The 23,419-nt window shown below is 35.3% G+C and overlaps 2 protein-coding genes across 5 annotated transcripts; both read right to left on the reverse strand.

Annotated features, from left to right (window-relative positions):
- Window positions 1-2,395: 2,395 nt before the first annotated feature.
- pdcd10b (programmed cell death 10b) lies at window positions 2,396-9,528 on the reverse strand. 2 transcript variants are annotated; one of them, XM_084119158.1, is made up of 8 exons: window positions 9,371-9,528; window positions 8,213-8,376; window positions 7,454-7,507; window positions 7,129-7,246; window positions 6,856-6,982; window positions 4,896-4,974; window positions 3,011-3,093; window positions 2,396-2,852 (listed from the first exon to the last, which is right to left on the reverse strand). In XM_084119158.1, exons 2-8 carry the CDS (start codon window positions 8,300-8,302, stop codon window positions 2,771-2,773), a joined length of 633 nt encoding a protein of 210 aa, XP_083975284.1. In that variant the 5' UTR covers window positions 8,303-8,376; window positions 9,371-9,528; the 3' UTR covers window positions 2,396-2,770. The 2 variants fall into 2 exon arrangements, with proteins under 2 accessions (XP_083975284.1, XP_083975283.1); XM_084119157.1 differs by having other exon boundaries at window positions 9,354-9,510.
- A 2,005-nt stretch (window positions 9,529-11,533) lies between these two features.
- golim4b (golgi integral membrane protein 4b) lies at window positions 11,534-21,361 on the reverse strand. 3 transcript variants are annotated; one of them, XM_084120059.1, is made up of 14 exons: window positions 20,921-21,361; window positions 20,073-20,147; window positions 19,844-19,893; window positions 19,668-19,721; window positions 19,400-19,550; window positions 19,208-19,290; window positions 17,957-18,040; window positions 15,086-15,247; window positions 14,401-14,734; window positions 14,090-14,169; window positions 13,497-13,640; window positions 12,633-12,701; window positions 12,397-12,528; window positions 11,534-12,254 (listed from the first exon to the last, which is right to left on the reverse strand). In XM_084120059.1, exons 1-14 carry the CDS (start codon window positions 21,105-21,107, stop codon window positions 12,168-12,170), a joined length of 1,692 nt encoding a protein of 563 aa, XP_083976185.1. In that variant the 5' UTR covers window positions 21,108-21,361; the 3' UTR covers window positions 11,534-12,167. The 3 variants fall into 3 exon arrangements, with proteins under 3 accessions (XP_083976185.1, XP_083976187.1, XP_083976186.1); XM_084120061.1 differs by lacking the exon at window positions 15,086-15,247; XM_084120060.1 differs by lacking the exon at window positions 15,086-15,247 and having other exon boundaries at window positions 11,540-12,528.
- Window positions 21,362-23,419: the final 2,058 nt, after the last annotated feature.

The raw sequence follows: 23,419 nt of genomic DNA on the forward strand, positions 1-23,419 counted from the left end.
CTTGCTTCTGATAATCCAAGAATACAGAAAAAACAAAGCTGTCCCTGGTAGAGGCTCATTAAACTCAACTCAGACCATTTTAAATGCTAATTCTGCACTGGCTCGTGGGCATTCTGCATTAATGCCTGCATTTTTTATCTGAATCCAGAAGACTAGAGAGCATCACATGAATATCAAACATTGAGTATAAATTAAATTGGAGATTTTGACTGGAATGACTTTGAGCATCTGATTTAAATTTAAAATTCCAAATGCAAAGCCCACTTTGGAAAATGGAATTTGTACTTCAGAGCCATCAACTCTCTGGGTTGTTTTTATTCTATAACAAGCACTTATGATGAGAGCCATTAAAGCAGGCAGTAGAGGAGACCGTGCCAGCAGTGTCTGCAATGTCAAAAGCCCCTGTGAAACGTCCAACTGACAGCCTCTCTCTTCATAGAGACTTTTCAGCAGGTTCTGCCAATGCCAAAGGTCAGATTATGCACATAACCGCTGTTGCTTTATCAGGCTCGCGGACAGAACCCCGCCGAACCCTTCACCAAGAAGTGGTGGCCCTCTGTCTCGTATCGACAGGTGGAGGAAAATATTATGAATACAGTCGACGGACACAGTCATGCCTGCTGACATTTCCAATCAATAGGCCTCTATAATTGACCAATCTGCTGCAGCTGCAAACTTCCAAACTGTTTCAACAAATAGCTCCAGACTAAATAGTTTTCACAAGACAAATCGGTGAGCCTAAAAGGGCATCATTAGATATTAAAGCAGAAGCAGCAACTTGTCTGTGCTGGCCTTGGGCGTTCTATTTAGAGTTAGTAATAAATGGATTGCTCACCAGTATCATCTGTCGCCCTGCCTTGGCAGTCACTTACGCTTTTCTCTCAGGGATTTTACCACACACAAAACTACAGCAGAAGTATTATATATAGTTTTTAATATTGGCTCATAAGAGATGATATTTAAAGGGATAGTTAACCTAAAAATTCTAATTCTGTCACCATTTACTAACCCTCAAGTTGTTCCAAAAATTGTATGAATTGCTGCTGAACATAAAATATGATATTTTGAAGAATATGGGTAACTTAGGTAAATATCAGGAACAGCAAAAACAGCCAAAAAGTCGTAGAATACTGGAGTAGTTAAATTACTTTGGTGAGCAAACTCAAAAAACATATCAAAGTTCAACAGGGAGGAGCTCACACACATAATAGTAGAACATGTCTTACCAACAAAAAAACCACATCACTGATGATGATGTAAAACAAAAATGTTTTGTCTTTCCATTTGGCCACTAAATATGTTTTTTTGTGTGTGCAAGAAATCTTCTATTATGTGTGCGAGCTCCTCTCTTTGTTGAACTTTGATAGGTAAATATTAGGATAAATAACAGCAAACGCTATGGGAAAGAAAATAGTTGAAAAATGAAAAATCATCCCTCATATCTTTCCAAACCTGCGTAACATTATTTTTTCTGTGGAACTAAAAAAAAGATATTTTTAATAAAACAAAACAAAAACAAATTACTGTAACTTTTGATCAAGTTAAAGACACTTTAACTTGACACAATTTTTATATTATATATATATATATATATATATATATATATATATATATATATATATATATATATATATAATCTAATATATTTTATATTACATTATACATTTTATATTATTGCAAAAGATTTTCATTTCAAATAAATTCTGTTCTTATTTCAGGATGCAAAGATTCCTGGGGGAAATCCCCAGTTCCAAGTTTCCACACACAAAAAAAAGAAAAGCAACTATTTTTTTTATCTGTTCTCAACATTAATAATAAGGAATGTTTCTTGAGAACCATTTCAGAATGATTTACAAGATTTTCCCATTTAGAATGATTTCTTAAGGATCATGTGACACTGAAGTATGGGCTCCTGAAAATTGGCTGTCACCACAGAAATAAATTACATTTTAAAATAAATGAAAGTAGAAAACAGTAAATGTAAATTTTAGTAATATTTCACAATATTAGTTTTTAAATAAATGTAGCCTTAGTGAACATTAGAGACTTCTTTCAAAAACATGAAATCTTACCGACCGAATACTTTTGAACAGTAATGTATGTTTGTACATAAAATCAAATACACGCGTTTAGGTTTCAAGTTTCAAAACGAATAGCATTATGAGACTGTCCTCAGCATCTTTCAGCCCAGGACACCCCCTTCTGTATCTGCTCAGACATTACAGAGCCCATTAAATATCCACTTAAACAGAGAAAGCCGAAGAGCTCTTCCATTAACTGTGCCTCTTAATGTACATTACAAAGCAGACTTCATAAAAGTCGTCTTTTTAACTTCCTTGCTGCATCTCGGGGTTTATATTAAGTAAATAAATTAAAAACCTCCCAAGACCGAGAATATTAAACATTTGGAAACTATTTATTGAACATTTATAACCAAATATCTGTTAAATACATCATTTATTCTTATTCTTTATGCCTGAATGACAAAGAATAGCAATATTTACACTTTGTATATGGAATGTTGCATGACACTTTAAGGCGCAAAGTCTTTTGGCTTTCATTTGATTGGAACAACAGTGAAAGAAAAAGGTAACGAAGAGTGAAAAATCTTGATTATTCAGCTAAGAGTAAATGAACATGTCTTGAACTCCTCATTTCAAGTTCCTACAAATGAGGCAAAAGTTTATAAATTAGACTTTCAAAAGACAAAAATCTTTGTATATTACACAAAACTGGCTCCACACTCCCGCACACATCACAGCTGTGTCTCCTAGGCGACGGTTTTGAAGGTCTGCAGTATCAAGTTAGTTTGGTGGATAAGCCTGTTGGCACTGATAAAGACGTTTATTGCCCTGCGGACGAGAAAGAGAAAAGTCAGTGCTCGGGACATCAAATGACCCATCATTTTCATTGAGAAATGCACTTTCATAGAAGATCTGTAAAACAGATATCTGCTTGAAGCATGAGGACTGCACTTTGAAAAAACATCTGTCAATGTCTGCTTGCTTACTTTCCATCTTTGAAGTATGTTTTCAGCGTATCACTGAAGCTTTTGGAGTACTTCACGAACTCCTTCTTTTGGTGTTCAAGTGCCTGAAAAAAAAAAAGTCTCAATATTAGATTTCATTTGAGTAAAAAGAAAAAAATCTAAGTATGATAATATCTGAATTTTCAGCAAGTTGAGCTGAATTGACAACATTTGTGGCATGTTTATTATGCAAAATAAAAAGAGACAACCTTCATTATCTTTATAAAGAATTTTTGGATGGTTTAAAAGCAGAAATGTGAAGCTTATAATCTTATAAAACAATTTACATGAAGTTTTTCAGAATTTTAGCCATTAGGTTGCCATGGCAACAACGTCCTAAAATTAGACAACTTTTCACAGAAAAGGTTAGCAAGCATTTTTACACATTACAACTGCACGATTTTGGTTAAGATTAAGAATCACGATTAACTCACTAAATCACTAAACAAAGTAACATGTAATTTACTACAGGTTCTGACAAAATGTTAATTGCTGAAGTCTTATATTTAATGAATTTGAATTAATTATGCATTTATTTTTAAAAACTGGTTTGAATGAATGATTTGATGACTCGCTCATAAAGACATCACTTGTTTTTCATTAGTGGATGAATCAGCGTTTTTGAATGAATCTCTTGAATGATTCAATGACAAATACATATTTTAACAGTAACTTGCCGCCACCTACTGGCGTAACAATGTAATTGATAATCTTTATTTGAAGTGAAGTGAAGTCAAGTTACTTGGTCATTTGAGCATTACCATAACATCAGCATTTATATCCGAATTATAAACTTTTACAGAAATAATGATTCCGGATGGTTGAAAACACTGAGGCTTTTTCATACCTATACATGACAACCGCTCTCTCTGGGTCAGCGGCAGCACCAACACACGTTTGAATGTTCTGCTGTGATCAGACTTGTCAAAGATTTATTAGTCATAGCCGAATCGTTGTCATTTAGGAATAAGATTGTATCGGTGTTTAAATTGATATTGCTCTACCTTGTATCTAGTGGAAAGACAGTTCTGGTCACTGTTCTAGTGCTTAATAAATTCACATATTTTTTTATAGCTTGTGGCTATACTATTGGAACGTTTACAAATTTGCCACATTCACTTCCACTGTAAGACAGTTTTTTGCTTTAAAAAAAAGCTGCACTATTAATCTTTAAACGATTGTGATCTCAATTGGGCTATGCCTATTAAACCTTTAACAAGTCTGATCACAGCATAACATTCAAATCTGCGCTGGTGCCACCGCTGACATAGAGAAAGCAGTTATGTATAGGTACGAAACAGCTTCACAAACAGTCTTTTCAACCACACAGTATCATTATTTCTGTCTTACAATAAATTCAAATTATTAGTACTGGGATAAAAGTTTATAGTTCAGATATAAAACTGATGTCTACAGTAGTGTTCAAAATAGAGTAAATCACCTTTTGAAAGTAACTTGACGCTCCAAATAAGGATTGTATAAATTACCAGAGGCGAGTCGGAGACAAGTGACTGTTAAAAAATGTATGACATTGAATCATTCAAAGAGATTCATTCAAAAATGCTGATTCATCTAGTAATGAAACAAGTCTTTATGAGTGAGTCAATTCAAATTAAATATTTTTAAACATACTGCAGCAATTAACATTTTGTCAGAACCACTAGTAAATAATGTTTTTTTGTTTAGTTGATTAAGAATTGTAAAAAAAAAAAAAAAGTGATTCTCAATTTATCCAGAATTGTCCAGCTCTACAATCAACATTACGAGCTGTGAGTTGAGCTTAACTTGTATTAAACCCAAAATATCTTTTAAAAAACATCCCAACTTGCTTGTGCAACAGCATTTCTGTGAAATAAGAAATACTTACCCTGCGATTCTGATACTGATATTTCTTAAACACATTGTTGACCGTGTCCAGCAGCTCCTTTATAGCGCTGGCGATGTCTCTGTGGAAATCAGCGAGAGGTCAGGAGTGATGAATACATTTATGAACAGCGAAGCACTGACTCAGCAGTCAGGCAGTGGAGAGTGGCAAGATAATAGAAGCAAGGCCCATTAAAATGTCTACAAATCTTTTGCGTTTGAACATCTCCTGAGGTCTATGTATCCATGTTATTGTCAGCTATGTGAGATTGCTTAGTCAATTAATTGCTGGCTGACTAACTAAACCACTAGACTTTATGCAAGGCTATAAGAGGGGAAAATCTATAGGCTCCAAACGATTTCGACTGCAGTTATTGCGTGACCATTACTCTAGTTTGTAGTAAGTAAGTTGAACATAAGTAGTCATTTAGCGGTCCTCTTTTATCCCAAATGACTTACAGGATGCTTAATACTAGGACAATCCCTCTGGAGCCACTGGAGGTTAAGGGTCATGCTGATTACTGAGCCATGTACCGGTTGCACAAGCTGTATTTAAGTTACAACTTAGTCAAGTTTTGACATAAAGGGGTACTAACTTACAACTTACGCACTACTAAATACTTTTGCATTGCACCAATGCACTTAGATGAAACAGAACTCTATGTACAAACTAAATATTTACAAAAACCTCGACCACGAGTAATAAGCTAGTTTTTACCAGACAGACATGCCAATGTTGACATCTACACTTGCTTACATTTTAAGAAAGAGAACATTATGTGAATAAATTACTTTGTTAGCAGCTCTTCAACACAAACATATGTGTATCATTCCATGTTGTGCATGTCAAATAAAATCAGTCATAATGATAAATAAATGTAATTCCTTGTGTTTTTGTATATGTATTTATTTATTAATCCGTATCCATTTAAATACAGTTTCTGGGTGTTCTTTACATATAAAAATACATATGTTATTCATGATTAGGTAGTATTATATTTGAATGGGAAATAATTTGTATTGTTAGTTAAGCGAGGCAAAAGAAGTTAGAATCAAGGATAAGCTGAAATTCACTGGATTTCAACAACTTCTGCTCACATATTTGAACACTGCTATTGGATCATTGATGGTGCGTAATATTATGCGGCTATGCATAAAGGCCGTGCCCGTGACACACCAAGCCTATGTCAAAGAACTAGCGGCGATGAAAGCTGACAGTCCTGTCGCCTTGCGTTGACTGCGTCTGGGCCAAAAAAGCTGCGATTGAACACACCGCAAAGACCACAGCCAACTGCCAACTAGCATGTGCGTTTGGAAATTATGGTCTACATCATCAGGTATCAGTCTATTTTTGTCATTGATCACTTTCTCGTGCTCTACTCTCCGACTAAAGCCGACATGTGGAACACACTGCAAAAACTAGCCTGACAGACGCTTGCCGACCAAATGGAACAAATGGTGCAACAGAATAAAGTAGAGTTAGTTACAAACTAGCTAGTAGTTACTAAGCCTCTAGTGTGGACTTTAGGTTCCAGTTTAAGTAAGAACTTACAAATGGCTGGTGTAACATATCCAGATCTTTAACACTATGCCATCAAGGTTAAAGGGATAGTTCAACCAAAAATTTTAATTCTGTCATTTACTCACCTTCATTTCATTCCAAACCTTCAGAACACAAATGAAGATATTTTTTATGCTAGCTTTCTGTCCCTCCGTTAACAGCTACACAACTACCATTTTGACACTTCAAAAAGTTAATAAAGAGATCGTAAAACTAATCCATAAGAATCGTGCGGTTTAGTCCAAATTTTCTGAAGAGACTGGATCGCTTTATATGATCAACAGATTGAATTTAGGCTTTTATTAACATAAAAACAGTAAATAAGTAAATAATGAGTTTATATAATGACAGAATTTTCATTTTTGGGTGAACTAACCCTTTAAGACAAGGGACAGATCCTCACTTTATGGTCTGTAGGAAGCGCACTCTGTCGTTGATCTCATCTGGGATTTTACTCAGGATATGTTTGAGGGCTCGTGCTTTCTCGTTCAGGTCCTGGAATTCCTGCTCTGGTCTTTCAATCATATACTCTGTGAAATATGAGTCAGACACAAACCTTCTTAGGTTCAGATACTAACACAGGTGCACTTTGATATTTACTGGAAAAACAGAGACTTTGATGGCCAATCAAAGATCTAGATATAGGGATTGTACTAGAGGCAAATTACTTTCTTACCCTCCACATCATCGGCAGCCATGCGCAGTAGTGACTCTGTGAAGTTGATCTCCACGTTCTTCTTCTCCAGTATCTTCATAATGATATCCTGAGTGAGCCCTGGGTTCTCTTTCTCTGCCTTTAGAGGGTGGCATTGATTAAAGAGCATTAAACTCACATTAGTAAACCTCACATTATGTTAAGCACGAAATTAATCTTTTTTTAAAAAACAAACAAATACATCATCACAAGGCTCAGATGAAATAGATAACATGTCAGAAAAATAAATACTGTACTACTATCAGCATCTGCCAGCTGATAAATGGACACTTTCAAGAAGTCTTACTTTGATAAATGCCGCCCTCAATGTCTGTGCCGCTGACAGGTTTATCCTCTCCAACTGTCATAATATAAAAGTCAAAATCTGACCAGCATTTCATATTCACATACTTTATGATAATACATCAACTGCTGAAAGTTACAATACTGTCCAAAAGTTTGGGGTCAGTAAGATTTTTCTAAAAGTAATTTATACTTATTCAGCAAGGACACATTCAATTGATCAAAAGTGACAGTAAAGACATGTATAAAGTCAATTTAAATATAATGGTAATTTCAAAGAAGTGCTGTTTTTTACATTCCTATTAATCAAAGAACCATGAGGGGTGGGGGCCCTGGGGTTATTTTTTAGATTATTACATAATTGATAATATAAAATGGTATCTTGAGCACCAAATCAGCATTAGAATGATTCCTGAAGGATCATGAGACTGAAGTAATGATGCAGAAAATTCAGCTTTTGCCACAACAGGAATAAATTACATTTAAAAACTCCAATAATATTTCACAATATGCTCTTTTCACTGTATTTTTTTTTTTCAAGTAATTGCAGCCTTTCAAAAACAATCAATCTTACCGACCCAAAACATTTAAACTAACCAAATTCATCACTGTACAGTTAACAGCCTGTAAAATGTTTTATTTTTAACGGTTAGATAAATTAAGTAAATCAATAGCATACATATACAATTTTTTTTTTTTTTTTTTTTTGGCAAATAAACACTGCATATTGGCTTATACTGAAGTGTAAATATAAATAGCCTACCTCATTGAAGACAGGGTACATGACTGCATATAATGTCATAGAGACTATTGAATTTGTCTCAGCTTCATTCTTCATCTCTTCCATTGTCATCCTCAATGGAGGCCCACCACAGGTAAAAATGGGCAGTTGAGCCACACAACTCACTCACAGTTCTCTCAAGCGCACTACAACGTTTGGAAGGAATATACTGGATTATTGGATATGTTCCAAGAATTATTCCCAAATAATAACAATCAATAGTACTTTACATATAGCATAGTACAAATGTTTGATAATTTAGCAATGCCAGAAACATTTTTAATAACATTTTGATTTCAAGGAAAAGAGACCAGGGCAATTGTAACACTCCTAAACTGAAAAATTGAGAGTTATTGTTTCACTTTGCAAGAAATGTTCTACAATTAAAGGAACATTATTTCATTAAAAATATTTTTTCTAGTTAAAGATTGTCCTTATATGCTGAACAATAAAAAACTTTTTTTTATTACACTACCACTTTGGACTTTTGCTTTAAACACATTATGTATGACAATTACAATAATTATATTGATATTTGGAGGTGTGCTCAAAAGATGCAATTAATATCACTCTGACTTGATGACATCTCGTTGAAATCACTATTATAATAAAGTCATTCTCAATGTGAATATTTTAATGACATTAATAGTGCATTATGCTTTAACGTTACACCAAACGATAGCAGTTAGATAGATATAAAATATACTGCTATGGTCTTCCTCGAATAATTAAACTTCACACGTGACAGCAGAGCCTCACCTAAAGCACATAATATCGACGTTATCTGACATATTCTAACGTTAGTCACCTTATTATTAGTCAATAAAACAGCCTAGAAAGTCGATGCTAGTGAAACTGTGGTTAATTACATATCCATTGTAATGGACGGGTTAGCAGGTTATGTAGCAAATGTTTTCTAGGCTCTTTATTATTGAACTGTCCATTGGGTTCAAATCGATTCAGTTTGGTTGTCTTTAAACCGTCAAGCCAAATCTAACAGACCTCATTCTGGATATTAGAATTAGCAGCCTAGCTTTCATCGCAAGAGAGTAGCCGGCTGGCTATCAAAGTTAGCAGACAGAGCTGCTCATCTCGACGTCTGTAGACTTATATCACAACTTACAGTGTCAACTGAAATACCTGCTCTCGTCTTCGCCAGCACGTCCCACAGCGGAGAGGTAAGTACTAAAGACTTCCTAGAAGCTTAGCTAGAAAAATGTAGCTATGTTTGTTTTGAGCTTCGGAAGTCGGAAGTTTTCTGCGTGAGCTGTGAGAAAGATGACGACTTCCGTCTCCTCCTGGCCAACCAGACTGCACGATCTATGGGCGTTTAAGCTTTTCTAATATTTTATTTTGAATGTAATGAAAAATATTGTTTAAAATATTTGTATTTTTTAAACAATAAACATATAGGAATATATAGATAAAAACAAAATACAGATATATAATAATTATATCATGGGCAGAAGAGGAGTTAAAAAAAAAAAGTAAACATGACCAAAATAACCACATTAACCATAATAAAATACACACACACACACACACACACATTTTATATATATATATATATATATTCCATATAATTTTAAATTATAATAATAGAATACTATTACAGAGCTCATGTAGCTTTAGAGCCATTCCACCGAAAGGGTGACATTTCTGTCCCCAGGACATTATATGTATAAAAATGCATGAAAATTAACTCTAAAATACATTTTATTATTAAGCAAAATGTCCTGCACATTAAGCTAACTACAAATTTAAAATATATAATTAAAAACATTAATAAAACTACATAGAACACTAAAAAATAGCATTTTATGCATGTCCCCAATCTCTATCTCTAAACTGTACCATGAAATATAATGATTAAAATCCTTCAGAAATCTTTTTTTTTTTTTTTTGCATTGTTGTGTTACTTTATATTCAATCTATGCTTTAAAATGTTTTTGTTTTGTTCTTCATGAGAAAAAAATATTTTATCTAATATTTTAGATAAAATACATAGTCGTGTCCCTGGGTTTCCACATCCCCCCTCTGAAAAACTTAGAATATTCCACAACACATTTTCAACTAAACAGGAAGTTGCATCATCTGGATCTTCTTAAGTAAATCGGAAGACCATAAGTCCTCTCATTTTAATTTCTGTATATTTTATGAAATTGTAACTATGACTGAGAAGGTCAATCTCAACATACTGTCCTGTTACCTAAATTATTTCTTAGATTTTATTTGTTTATTTTAAAAATATTAACTTTTGGTAACTTTTTGCTTAAAAACTCAATCCTGTTACTTTCAGTCCTGTTACTTATATGAAAAATAACAGGAGTGAGTAGAGTCCTCTGTTTTGTTGATTTTATACTGTAAATATTAGTTGCTATACTATTCACCTGAATCATGAGTTGTATTAACAATGTATATTTACATTGTAGACATCAGCATTAGTTTTACAATGTGAACACCATACTTCCAGGAAGCCAGTCCACCACAAAGTGACTTAAATGTTTTGTCTTTGTCTTTCTTATATTTTGTAGAAGATGGAGAAACCCCATACTATACAGGTGCCAGAAACACCCACCTATGGCAAGCTGTACGGGAAGGAGCAAGACACACCCGCAACCCTCTCTTTTCTCCCTTTTTTGTCTTAACTTCCCTCTTTCTCCCTCCCTCTCTCCTTCTTTCTCTTTCCACCTCCTTCACTGTAAAGTACTACTAGCACATAGTACATCACTTCAACACAGAAATCTCATATACACACATAGACACTCATTCCTGTTACCCAATGTTCATTCCTGTTACCAAGTGTTCATTCCTGGTACTATATATTTTTTTTTTTCTAAAAAAAAATTATGTTAAACTACTGTTTTATCAGTTTTCTTTGGTCCATCATTTATACAATTGTTTAATAAATTAAATTATAAAAACAATTATAAACTTTAGGCTTCGGTCTTCTTTAAAATGAAAAAAAAAAAAAATGGCTTTGTGTTTTTTATTAAAATACATCTTGCCTTAATATATAGTGATTTTTTTTGTCGTCACAAATATCAATTATTTGAAAATATAACCAACAATTTCTTTAAAATAAACACTTTCTTGTGGGGAAAACAAAGGAATTAATTGACATGCTTTTAAAATGGCACATGAGTTTCGGTAACAGGACTGAGAAAACATGCGTCCATCTTTTGCTTAGAAACCTTGTAAAAAATCAAATAAAGTTGCCTGAGATTGACCAATACACATTTTGAATAGTTAAATATGTGTAGTATTAGATTCAGTGTTGAAAAAAGATAAAAAATAAAGTTTGAGTTACAAAAACCCATTCGGTGGAATGGCCCTTTAATATTTAATATTCTTATGCTTGACAGAGAAAGTCCAGATGTGCAAGATCTCAGATTAAAGTAATATGCGAGACAAAAAGTACAAATAGTAAAAAGAAACCTTTGAAAAGCATAAAAACAATTACAGTTTGTACTTTCTTTTTTTCCACTACTTCTTTGATGTAACTTCTATCTCTTACTATATTACTAAGTAAAAGATATCTAAGAATAATTTAAAAACATTTATTTTAACCCATATATATATATTTTTTTTAAATCTAAAAAAAACCCCTCAAGTACAGAACTGAGGGAATATTTAAAAATAAATAATAATTGCCTATAAGAAATAAGAAAAAAAATGTTTACTTTAGTTTTCATTCACCAGGGTGCCCGTTCATATCGCCTTAGTAAGATCAAGAAGATACAATGCTTTGACTATTTATAAATGCTGAACAAATTCTTGTACTTGAAAGTACAAGGCACTTGCACAAGTAGTCACTTAAAAAAAAGCGATCACATTGTTGCACTTCAGTTTTCTGCCAGTGGAAAGAAATTCAGTAGACACTAGAAGCAGTCATGTTCACATCTCATGCTTTTGATTGCTTTCCTTAAGGTCTTATTCATCCTCTTTTTATCACTGTTTCTTGGAAGCTCTCTTGTTTGGCATCGGTTTCGGCTTCTGGGTTTTCACTCAGTTTATTAAGGCCCTGAAACAATTCATTATTTAATGACATTTAAAATCTTCTGTTCTTGAAATGCACAATTTAGCCTGTCTAACATTATAGTGCATGTAAATTCTGAATACATTGTTATGCATTGCAAGTACAAAGTTAAAATTCTTTCACTCACTAATTGATTGATAGGAAAAGATTTCTTAAGCATTTGGCTGACCCATGCTCCATTACGCTCACTGTAGGGATCTTCTTCTCTCTCTTCCTCCTCTGCTCTCTTCTGTCTGTCATGCACTGAGTCATCAAGAGTCTAATGGATGTTGCAGTGGGGATGATGGGAACAAGTCATTTTTCATGTACCATTTTGTATCAGTTCCTCAGCACACCAGTCCATCAATGCCTGTATTCCCTCACCTCATCCTCTACATCGTCCTCATATTGCTCATCCGGCTGGTCCTTTTGCGGCTCTGGATTGCCTGCCACCTATTGATATAGTGCATCAGTAATCTGCTTATCATTCCATACCAGTGGGTTTACTTATTCTGCTGGCAAGTGGCAACTACTAACAGCAACTTTGTCAACAGGTTTACATTTTTTTTTTTTAAATATAAAATTATATTAAAAATAAAGCATTAAAACTAAAATCAACATGTACAGTATGAAAATGGATGGTCATTTTAAGATTTGCTTAAAAGTTATTTATAAGTGTGTGTTAGATTACAGCAAAGTTAATCTTAATGTAAAAATATAAATAATACAAACTTCCATTCTAAAGTTTGGGGTCGGTAAGATTTTTTTATGTTTTTGAAATAAGTCCCTCATGTTCACCAAGGCTGCCTTGAAAATACAGCTATAAAAACAGTAATACTGAAATATTATTACAATTTCAAATAACTCTTTTCTATTTTTCTATTTTTTTTATACGTAATTTATTCCTGTGATGGCAAAGCTGAATTTTCATCATCATTACTCCAGTCTTCAGTCACATCATAAATCATTCTTATTATTATCATCATCAATGTTGAAAACAGTTATGCTGTCTAATATTTTTTTGTGGAAAGCCTGACAGATTTTTTCAGGATTCTTTGTTGAATAGAAAGTTCAAAATAACAAATATAATGTTTTTGTAACAATGTAAAAGTCTTTACTGTCAATTTTGATCCTTACTGAATACAAGTATTTCTTTAATTCCTTAAAAAAAAATCTTAAAGTCCCTAAAAGACTTTATTCCATGAATAATTGAAGATGAGCTTTTATATACCCTTCTTGTAAACTCACCACAAGCTGCTCATCCACTTCAGGCCTGATCTTGTTCGCATTGGTCTTGTACTCAGTATCTTCTTCTGCCTCTTCAAATTCATATTCGTTCTGGTTGTTGGCCTCATTCTCATTCTCAATGTTCATGTTTTTTTCTCCTAGGTCCTGTTCAAAGGAGCCATTTTAAGAGAAAATGAGTCATTCATAGAAATCTTAAACTTCAAAGAAATTGTAATTTGCACTTCAATGTCAAATATTTGAGCTTTTCAAGAAATAATACAGAGAAAGTACAGCCATAGTTTCCACCACACTGCCTTGATGTTATTGAATAATTCATTTACGACTCAGCATGCAATTTGTCTACATTCATGCAGTGTGTAAGTGGTCCAAATCTGTTTTTTTCTTTCTGCATGTGACACAGATCTAATTTCTGAACAGCATCAACACATTGATCTTTTTAAATCTGATTTGGGCCACTTTAATTTCCGATCATGCAATTCTTACTGCAAAGTACTGAACACTCAGTACAGAGGAAAATTTGCAAATGCAGATCTAAAAAAGACAGAGACATTACTGTATACATAATAACACACACACTGCATTATCATACACACCTTGTTATGCTTTTGAGTGTCCTCTACATCTTTTGCATCTTCTCGTCCAGCCATAACATGATGTGATTGCACAGCATTTCCTGTATTTCAGCAGAAATCAAAACTAGCAACATACTGTGTATATATATATATATATAAAACTGTATACTTTAATGGGTTATTAATTGTTGTTTTTGTTTTCCAATCTCAGCTATACAACTGCAACTTGGTTGCACTTTAGATTTTTTTTTTGTGCTAGAACCCATAGCTTCATAAAATACAGCAGTATCAGAAAAAGCCAATACCTGCCACAAAAAAATATCCTTCCTTACCAGCAATAACTGTATCCAAAGCCTCAAAGTGTACTTTGGTTCTGTGAAGTGCCTCTGTCTGTGTCTGTTTCTCTGGGCTTTGGCTTAGCGTGTTGCGAGGGTTAATGCCCAGCTCTCCTGGGTTTGATAAGGAATGTTCCAGCACTGCCTTTCCCCCGTTATCCTCTCCTCCTCTATCCTTTGATGTGCTTCTCTCCTCTTTCTTGCCATTTCCCTCAGCAAAAATATCAATTTTCCAAGGCTGCTTCATTGCCACTTTGGTCGCATTGTTATTTTCAATCTCCAACACACCTTGAGGGGATAACCCTTTTCCATTTTTCTCATATCCTTCCACCTGTAAAGGAGAAACATCCGTATGACCAAAGTGTGGTGTGGCCTGATGATAAGACACTTGCATTAGCCACAGTCACACATTTACATTATTAAGTTACATGAGTCATCTCATCCTGAAGTTGACAAACTAGCCCAAATGGCCTTTGAATATATACTTCAGCTGCAGTAGGAAGTGAGAATAATTTCAAAAAAGGATTAAGACTTAATCCATTTGTGACCTGAGAGTGTGAACAGCACACATTCATGTCAACAGTAGACTACTCCATAGCCTTTCTTAAAAATAAAAGGAAAGAAAAGCCAAATAATGAATGAGGGATTCTTTTAACGTTGTATGTTGCATTTCCATCTGTACCTGAATGGGCATATTTTCCAGCTCCTCATTTAGGCGTTCTACTGTCTCCAGTATATAGCTGTGGGTGCGTTCAGTAGCAAATTTATCAATTTTTGCTGCTTGGCCTGCACTGGAGGCTTTATTGAGATTCTCTTTTAATCGCGTCAGCTCTTCCACCTGAAGCTTCATTCAAATATTGAATTAGGATGGAATTAAACATTTCTGATGTGATACTTTCTGATGCATGGACTGGGTAATGAAAGTTAAATAGTATGAGACCTGACGCTATGAGAGAAAGATGCTAACTCAGCAGTACAGAGATAATTCAAAACGTAAATTAAATAAACTACCCAGGAGAAAATGTACTGAATTTATAATGCAAGATAACCGCATGTTATATATTCTAACCTTCATAAATATTTTTAATAAAAGATATTTCCTGCCCCCGGTTTCATTTGAGATTGAATATTTTTTTTCATATTACATGATGCTACTGAAGAGATAATACCAGCAATGTAAGGTGAGGAAGAATAATTTAAGTAGTTAAAATATTAGAATGTGGCACATTATATCCAGTCAGACAAAATGACAGTATTAAAATGTTAATGGCATGCAAAGATACATCACTCACACAGGGTCAACTGTCAGGGAGGAAACACAACTGTAGTATTTACAGCTTGAACCTGTGGCCTGAGGCATAGAAAAAGATTTAACCATAATATGAGACTTCAGACATGCACAAAGACACTGCTAGACAGGAGCTTCAAATCTGTCTGCACATTCCATCCGCTGTCTTTTTAGGGTGAGATGGCATAAAATGAGATGAGAACATTAGTAGGTTCAAAGGTTTAGGCTCAGTAATATATATATATATATATATATATATATATATACAGTGGGGAGAACAAGTATTTGATACACTGCCGATTTTGCAGGTTTTCCTACTTACAAAGCAATCTAAAACAAAAATCCAGAAAATCACATTGTATGATTTTTAAATAATTAATTTGCATTTTATTGCATGACATAAGTATTTGATCACCTACCAACCAGTAAGAATTCCGGCTCTGACAAACCTGTTAGTTTTTCTTTAAGAAGCCCTCCTGTTCTCCACTCATTACCTGTATTAACTGCACCTGTTTGAACTCGTTACCTGTATAAAATACACCTGTCCACACACTCAATCAAACAGTCTCCAACCTCTCCACAATGGCCAAGACCAGAGAGCTGTGTAAGGACATCAGGGATAAAATTGTAGACCTGCACAAGGCTGTGATGGGCTACAGGACAATAGGCAAGCAGCTTGGTGAGAAGGCAACAACTGTTGGTGCAATTATTAGAAAATGGAAGAAGTTCAAGATGACGGTCAATCTCCCTCGGTCTGGGGCACCATGCAAGATCTCACCTTGTGGGGCATCAATGATCATGAGGAAGGTGAGGGATCAGCCCAGAACTACATGGCAGGACCTGGTCAATGACCTGAAGAGAGCTGGGACCACAGTCTCAAAGAAAACCATTAGTAACACACTACGCCGTCATGGATTAAAATCCTGCAGCGCACGCAAGGTCCCCCTGCTCAAGCCAGCGCATGTCCAGGCCCGTCTGAAGTTTGCCAATGACCATCTGGATGATCCAGAGGAGGAATGGGAGAAGGTCATGTGGTCTGATGAGACAAAAATAGAGCTTTTTGGTCTAAACTCCACTCGCCGTGTTTGGAGGAAGAAGAAGGATGAGTACAACCCCAAGAACACCATCCCAACCGTGAAGCATGAAGGTGGAAACATCATTCTTTGGGGATGCTTTTCTGCAAAGGGGACAGGACGACTGCACCGTATTGAGGGGAGGATGGATGGGGCCATGTATCGCGAGATCTTGGCCAACAACCTCCTTCCCTCAGTAAGAGCATTGAAGATGGGTCCAGCATGACAACGACCCGAAACACACAGCCAGGGCAACTAAGGAGTGGCTCCGTAAGAAGCATCTCAAGGTCCTGGAGTGGCCTAGCCAGTCTCCAGACCTGAACCCAATAGAAAATCTTTGGAGGGAGCTGAAAGTCCGTATTGCCCAGCGACAGCCCCGAAACCTGAAGGATCTGGAGAAGGTCTGTATGGAGGAGTGGGCCAAAATCCCTGCTGCAGTGTGTGCAAACCTGGTCAAGAACTACAGGAAACGTATGATCTCTGTAATTGCAAACAAAGGTTTCTGTACCAAATATTAAGTTCTGCTTTTCTGATGTATCAAATACTTATGTCATGCAATAAAATGCACATTAATTACTTAAAAATCATACAATGTGATTTTCTGGATTTTTGTTTTAGATTCCGTCACTCACAGTTGAAGAGTACCTATGATAAAAATGACAGACTTCTACATGCTTTGTAAGTGGGAAAACCTGCAAAATCAGCAGTGTATCAAATACTTGTTTTCCCCACTGTAGATCTGTTACGGGTAATGCATGTATGCTATATTGTACAGCAGCAGCATGTCTTACTTGCTCACAGCAGTGTGTAGTGTATGTATTGGCATCAGCAAGCCTCTTACTTGGGCTGCAGCAGCAACAATAACCAACAGCAGCAGCAGCGTAGCAGATCAAGACCAAACATATCAACATTGTCATATCAATTACCATGCCTAAGTTGTCATGACAGAACCTTTATTGGTTTCTTACATTAATAGCAATCAGTATACATTAAGTGTTAAGAATTAGAATAAGGAAAGCCAATATTTTGGAATGCAATTTCAAAATACAATTGTTCTTTTACAGTATATGCCGATTTGTTATTGTATTTGTTTAAAGTGTTGCAGCATGCATTAGCAGAATGATGTACTTCAAGCAATATATCTAGAATAGGTTCAGGCAAATTTATAGTAGTAGTCATGACTCTGTGTTACCTGAGCTGCAGCAAGTGCATGTTTATGGTCTTCTAATGTGAGTGTGAGATGATCTTTTGAAGCTTGCAGGTTCTTGTGCTGTTCCTGAAATGGTGAATGGTGTAATTTCAATATGACCATCTTGAATATTAGGAGTAGTCCACACAGAAATAGAGATGTTCGGTCTTGATGACAATTTGTAGGGCAACCCATAAGCTAATTTGCCATGCGTTCCCTCTGGAATTAAAGGGGTCCTATTATGCCCTTTTACAAAGTCTTGATTTTGTTTCTGGGGTGTACTAGAATATGTTTTCATGCTTGATTGTTAAAAAAACGCATTATTTTTAACATACTTTACATTATTAAAGCACCTCTCTCACCAGTCTGTCTCCAACACACAGATTTCGATAAAGCCCCTCCTTCCAAAATACGAAATGTGCTGTGATTGGTTAGCTGGCCTAGTGTGTTGTGATTGGCACCGCTTAGCGTGTGTTCAGGAAATGTCCCACCCCTCCATAACTGTGAGTTCTTCTCTAGTGTAAATATGAATAAGGATAGCATCAATTTCAAACCAATTCGAGTCCAATTCAGACCCTGACAATGTTATTGAACAAGAGGATTTCACAGGACGTTTCAGATTGGTATGTTTTTGTAATTTTCTTAAAACTAAGGTAATACAAACAGTAATCGATCACAAAACCATGGTTAATTTTCCTAAGAGGCGGTGGGCCGTCTTACAAAAGTGAGAGCTTACAAAATCAACAGAAAACAAGCTGTTCTTTATAAAATGTGCAGCACACAGATAAACTTTGGGGTTATAATGTTCAGGAACAGTGTTTAAAATAAATTAACCACAAGTTCGTGAGCCTTACACTGTCTTCTCTAATGCAGCTCAACCAGGCCTCATCCCGTTTTTTTGCGTATTCTGTGGGCGCTGATTATTTAAATTAGTAACATCATGACTTCATCAGATCCAGAAAAGGCGTGTTGTAGTCCAAACAAGCCAATCGTTGTACTTCTTGAAAAGGGGATTCTGTTAAATAAAATATCTCCCTTTGGAGTGGACTTTGAGCTTTGTAACATTGCAGATCTTTTTTATGCTCAAACAGCAACATTACACACTAACTACAGTTGAAAAAGTGGAATAACATAATAGGACCCCTTTAAGGTTTAGAACTACAAACTGAATAGCAATATTATTTATGCAAATTCAAGCTCCCTTTAAACCATAATCACATAATGTATCCCAGAATCCTTTGTAGTTTCTCTGACCTGCACATCAAGTAACTGTGTGTAGATGTCCTGATGAGCTTTCCGCAGCTGTCTGTTCTCCTCGCGAAGGTTGTACACATTCTCTAAAAGTAGGAAAAAAGGTGATGAAAGACTCTGGATTGATTTGGTCTGAGCCTTAAATCTGATGACTCTGAATACATCTACAAGAATAATAGTAGCACTCTGGCTTACCTTTCAGTCTGGATATTTCAACCTCCTTCTCTCTCTGCAAGTTGTCTATTTCCAGCCTGTGCTCATCCAGCACACGTTCATGATCCTGCCCTTGATTCTGGTGCTTCTCTTGAAGTTCATAGTATTGCATCTTTAAGTCTTCATGCTGGGACTGATTAGTTGTATGCAAAAGAAGTCGATATCCAAAGAATAATTATTCCGTTAATTATTCCATAACTGGAATTACAGAATTACTTTTTAAGAACTCCCATTATGAATGTCATCTCACCTTCAGTATTTGGTGCTCTGTCTGCAGAGCATTCAGTCGATAGGTTGAATCTTGCTGTTAGGTCGAACAAAACTGCAAGTTATTATGCATCCACGATAGCTGAAATGGCTTTTTCAGCTCTATCATGTTTACACATCATTTAGCAAGCAATCAAAACACCATACGCTTTAAATTACCTTTTCTTTGTTGAGGGCCTTCTGTGATTCCCGCTTAAACACAAGGAAATCTATGATGTATTGACAATCAATAGAGGCTTTTTAAAACAAACATGAAGCACACTGCATTCAGCACAACCTGGACTCATTATCATTCATTATCTATCATCATCATTATCAAATCGCATACAGATTAAGTGGCTTGTGTAAATCAGGAAATCAATTAGTGTGCAAATGAACAGGACATTACCCTCCTCAGCCTTCTTATGCTCGAATCTCTCTTTCTGGAGGGATTTCTCTAGTTTAGAATGATGCTCATATACCACTGAAAAGGGAGAGAAAAACATAGTTTTTATTAACATTACTGACACCTTTTTTTGCATTGTGCTATTATTAATCAAGTTATTTTACTCCATAACCATGACTGTAATGCAAAAATCTCATTCTCAATTGTGAAACATGAAAAATAAGGAATAATTAAAGTATAAATTATTTGTTTTAGTTATACATCATTCTAGCATTATTGTACTGCCTTTAATTAAATACAGTAAAACTGTATTTCTTACTGTAATAAATTAATAAAAAATAATCAGAAAACTTAGGGTTAAAGTGACCTTAACTGTCCTGCAAATAATTTCCCAATGCACAATATATTTCATTATTGTTTCATTTTGGGCTGAAATGTGATCTGGACATTTCTTGACAGGTTTCATGACATTCACCAGATATATTATGAACACTGTAATCTGGCACAGAGAGGTGAAAATCCTCAGTGTAGTGCTATCCAATGTTTGTCAAAGGACTCCATTCAAAAGCTTAAGAGACAGAAAGCATTGCCATCAAATGAAAGCTAATAAGTATACACAAGGAATGTTGTTCACAAGAAAATCTTGATGCTGTTCTGATGCGTGCTATCTAACTTACTCCATTAGTATGCCAACTATTATGATTGGATAAGATAAATTAACAAACAGACCAAAACATTTTGAACAGAAATCTCCGGAGGCATGCAGCACATCTCAAAACGATCATGTAAGCCCTAATCAAACATCTAATACACAGTGCCTTCACTGTAGGATCTTTTCATTAATTTTCTACCTTGCAGCTGCGCAGAAAGTGACTCTTGATGCTGCTGGTACTTCAAAGCCGTCGCCTCAGTCTTTTTCAGCTCTTTATGCATCTCATATGAGACCATGAAGGCGCACAACGTCCCGCAAACGAAGATGAGAAGTAGGAAAGACTGAAATATTCTTCTCTGTCGTCTCGAACAAATTCCTTTCCCCATCTTTTCCTCCTCTTCTTGAGTAGACGGTAAAGACTATGTGCCATCCGATTCTTCAGTAACGTAAATGTTTAGGAGAGCCACAATGATCCGTCTGTTTATTTTTATTTTTTCCCTTGCGATGCTGTGCCTTTAATGGGCGCACGCACCAGTTAATTTCTCCTATACCCTACTTTTTAAGTTAGCTCTAATTATAGGCTACTTATCCCTTACGGAAAAAAGTCCGACTAATGACTATGAATTGGCTTTTGCAAAACTTTCATACGTGTCATTCAGAAAGGACTGTCATTACAGTCAGTTTGTTCTCGCCAACTCCTCCCTTTTGAGTACAGTGCCACCCAGAGGCCAGTGCGCACACCTACAACATTTACACAGGTCCGAAGACTACAAATAGCCTATAGATTAAGAAACCAAACGATGACTCAGTGATCTTATAAATGAGTGCTTTCTCACCTATGGGCGCAAATATTTGTGACCCTGGACCACAAAACAAGTCACATGGAGCAATTTTATGAAATTGAGATTTATACATCACATGAAAGCTGAATAAATAAGATTTTTTTCAATTGATGTATGGTTTGTCAGGATAGGACAATATTTGGCCGAGATACAACTATTTGAAAATCTGGAATCTGAGGGTGCAAAAAAATCGAAACATTGAGAAAATCGCCTTTAAAGTTGTCCATTTATGTTCGCAATTATGCTGCATTCACTCACAAAAATACATGTTTTATATATTTACGGTAGGAAATTTACAAAATATCTTCATGGACATGATCTTTACTTAATAGCCTAATGATTTTTGGCATAAAAGAAAAATAGATAATTTTGACCCATACAATGTAGCTATTGTTGGCTATTGCCACAAATATACCCGTGCTACTTGTGACTGGTTTTGTGATCCAGGGTCACATTATTATTATGTTTTTCTGAAAGTCATTGGCCTACCATCTGTACCACACTGTAATTTCCACCACACTTCAGATTGTATTGCGTATTAATAGCGTTTTATGGAGATTAAATAAAATACGATTTTAAACATTACTGGAATTAATGTAGGCTATATAGACTACTTTTATATTGCTATGGCTAATTCCTAGCATTTTATGTAAAAACAATTATATTGTCTCACTTTTTGCATAATTTGACAACATTACATATTTTTAATTACACACAATAAAGATTATGTTTATTATATAGATCGTCTTATTACATAGACTAATTTTCTCATTTCTGGCTGCAACAAATTAATTTAATTATATTTAATGAGTTGGCCTACATGAAATTCAGATGAAAAGCTTCCATACACTGAATCAAGGGTATCTTCTGAGACCAGTTTTGTCATTTAACTTTTAACATGTTTGCAAATCAAACCAGATGTTTGTCACAGTGGCCTGTTAAATCATCCGCATTGTTCTTTGATATATGTTGTGCAGCTGTGAAATTGATAATCTAACGTTGCTCTGCAGTCCTTTGTCTCATGGGCTGATCACGATACTGGATGTTGTGGAACATGGGACTGGGGTCAGGAGGAGAAGCCCACTCCACAGAGTAGAGTTCAGGAGCAGCAGAGCTTTTAAAAGGCTGATCCGCCGACCTGCCAGGCGCACTGTGAATAGACGAGAGCAATGGGTGCCATCTATTGCAAAAATAGTTGAGTCTTTTCTCTTTAGCAGTGCCTCCAGGTCTGATGCAACCTCTTTCCAGTTTCCTGCTGTTATCTGGGATCATGAGGATGTCGATTAGAGAGCCAGTCAGATGTGATGTTCCCACTGCGCAAGATCTACTTTTTACTCTTACCTGTGAAGTTCATGAGCTCAAAACCTCAGACTACAAACACTACAACTTTACAGGTGTGTGAAAATAAAATCTAGATATAAATTAAATCAGAATTACAACTCACTGTAACTAAAATCACCAGTAACAGCATCTCCTGCATGGAGAGATGAACGGCAGATCAGTATTTGATCATCAACTTATTATTGTCACACAGATCCTGAAAGCTTCCTGTCTGTGGGATGAATTTTATAATTCATAATGTTATCTTTTATTATTTCAGGTGTTTCAGAGTACATTATGCAGGTAAATTGCAATTATCTTGCATCTGTATTTTTTGTCACGTCTCTTAGTTTTATTGTGTGAATGCAGTGAAAAACACGTCTTTCATAAAAAATGATCTTGACTCATGGATTTGTCCTGTGCTTTGATCATGACCACCCAGTTCACACAGTGTTCACATATCTTTAAAGATTTTCAATATAATATAATATAATATAATATAATATAATATAATATAATATAATATAATATAATAT

Source organism: Abramis brama (assembly GCF_963993115.1).
Source record: "Abramis brama genome assembly, chromosome: 7".
NCBI classification, from domain to species: Eukaryota; Metazoa; Chordata; class Actinopteri; order Cypriniformes; family Leuciscidae; genus Abramis; species Abramis brama.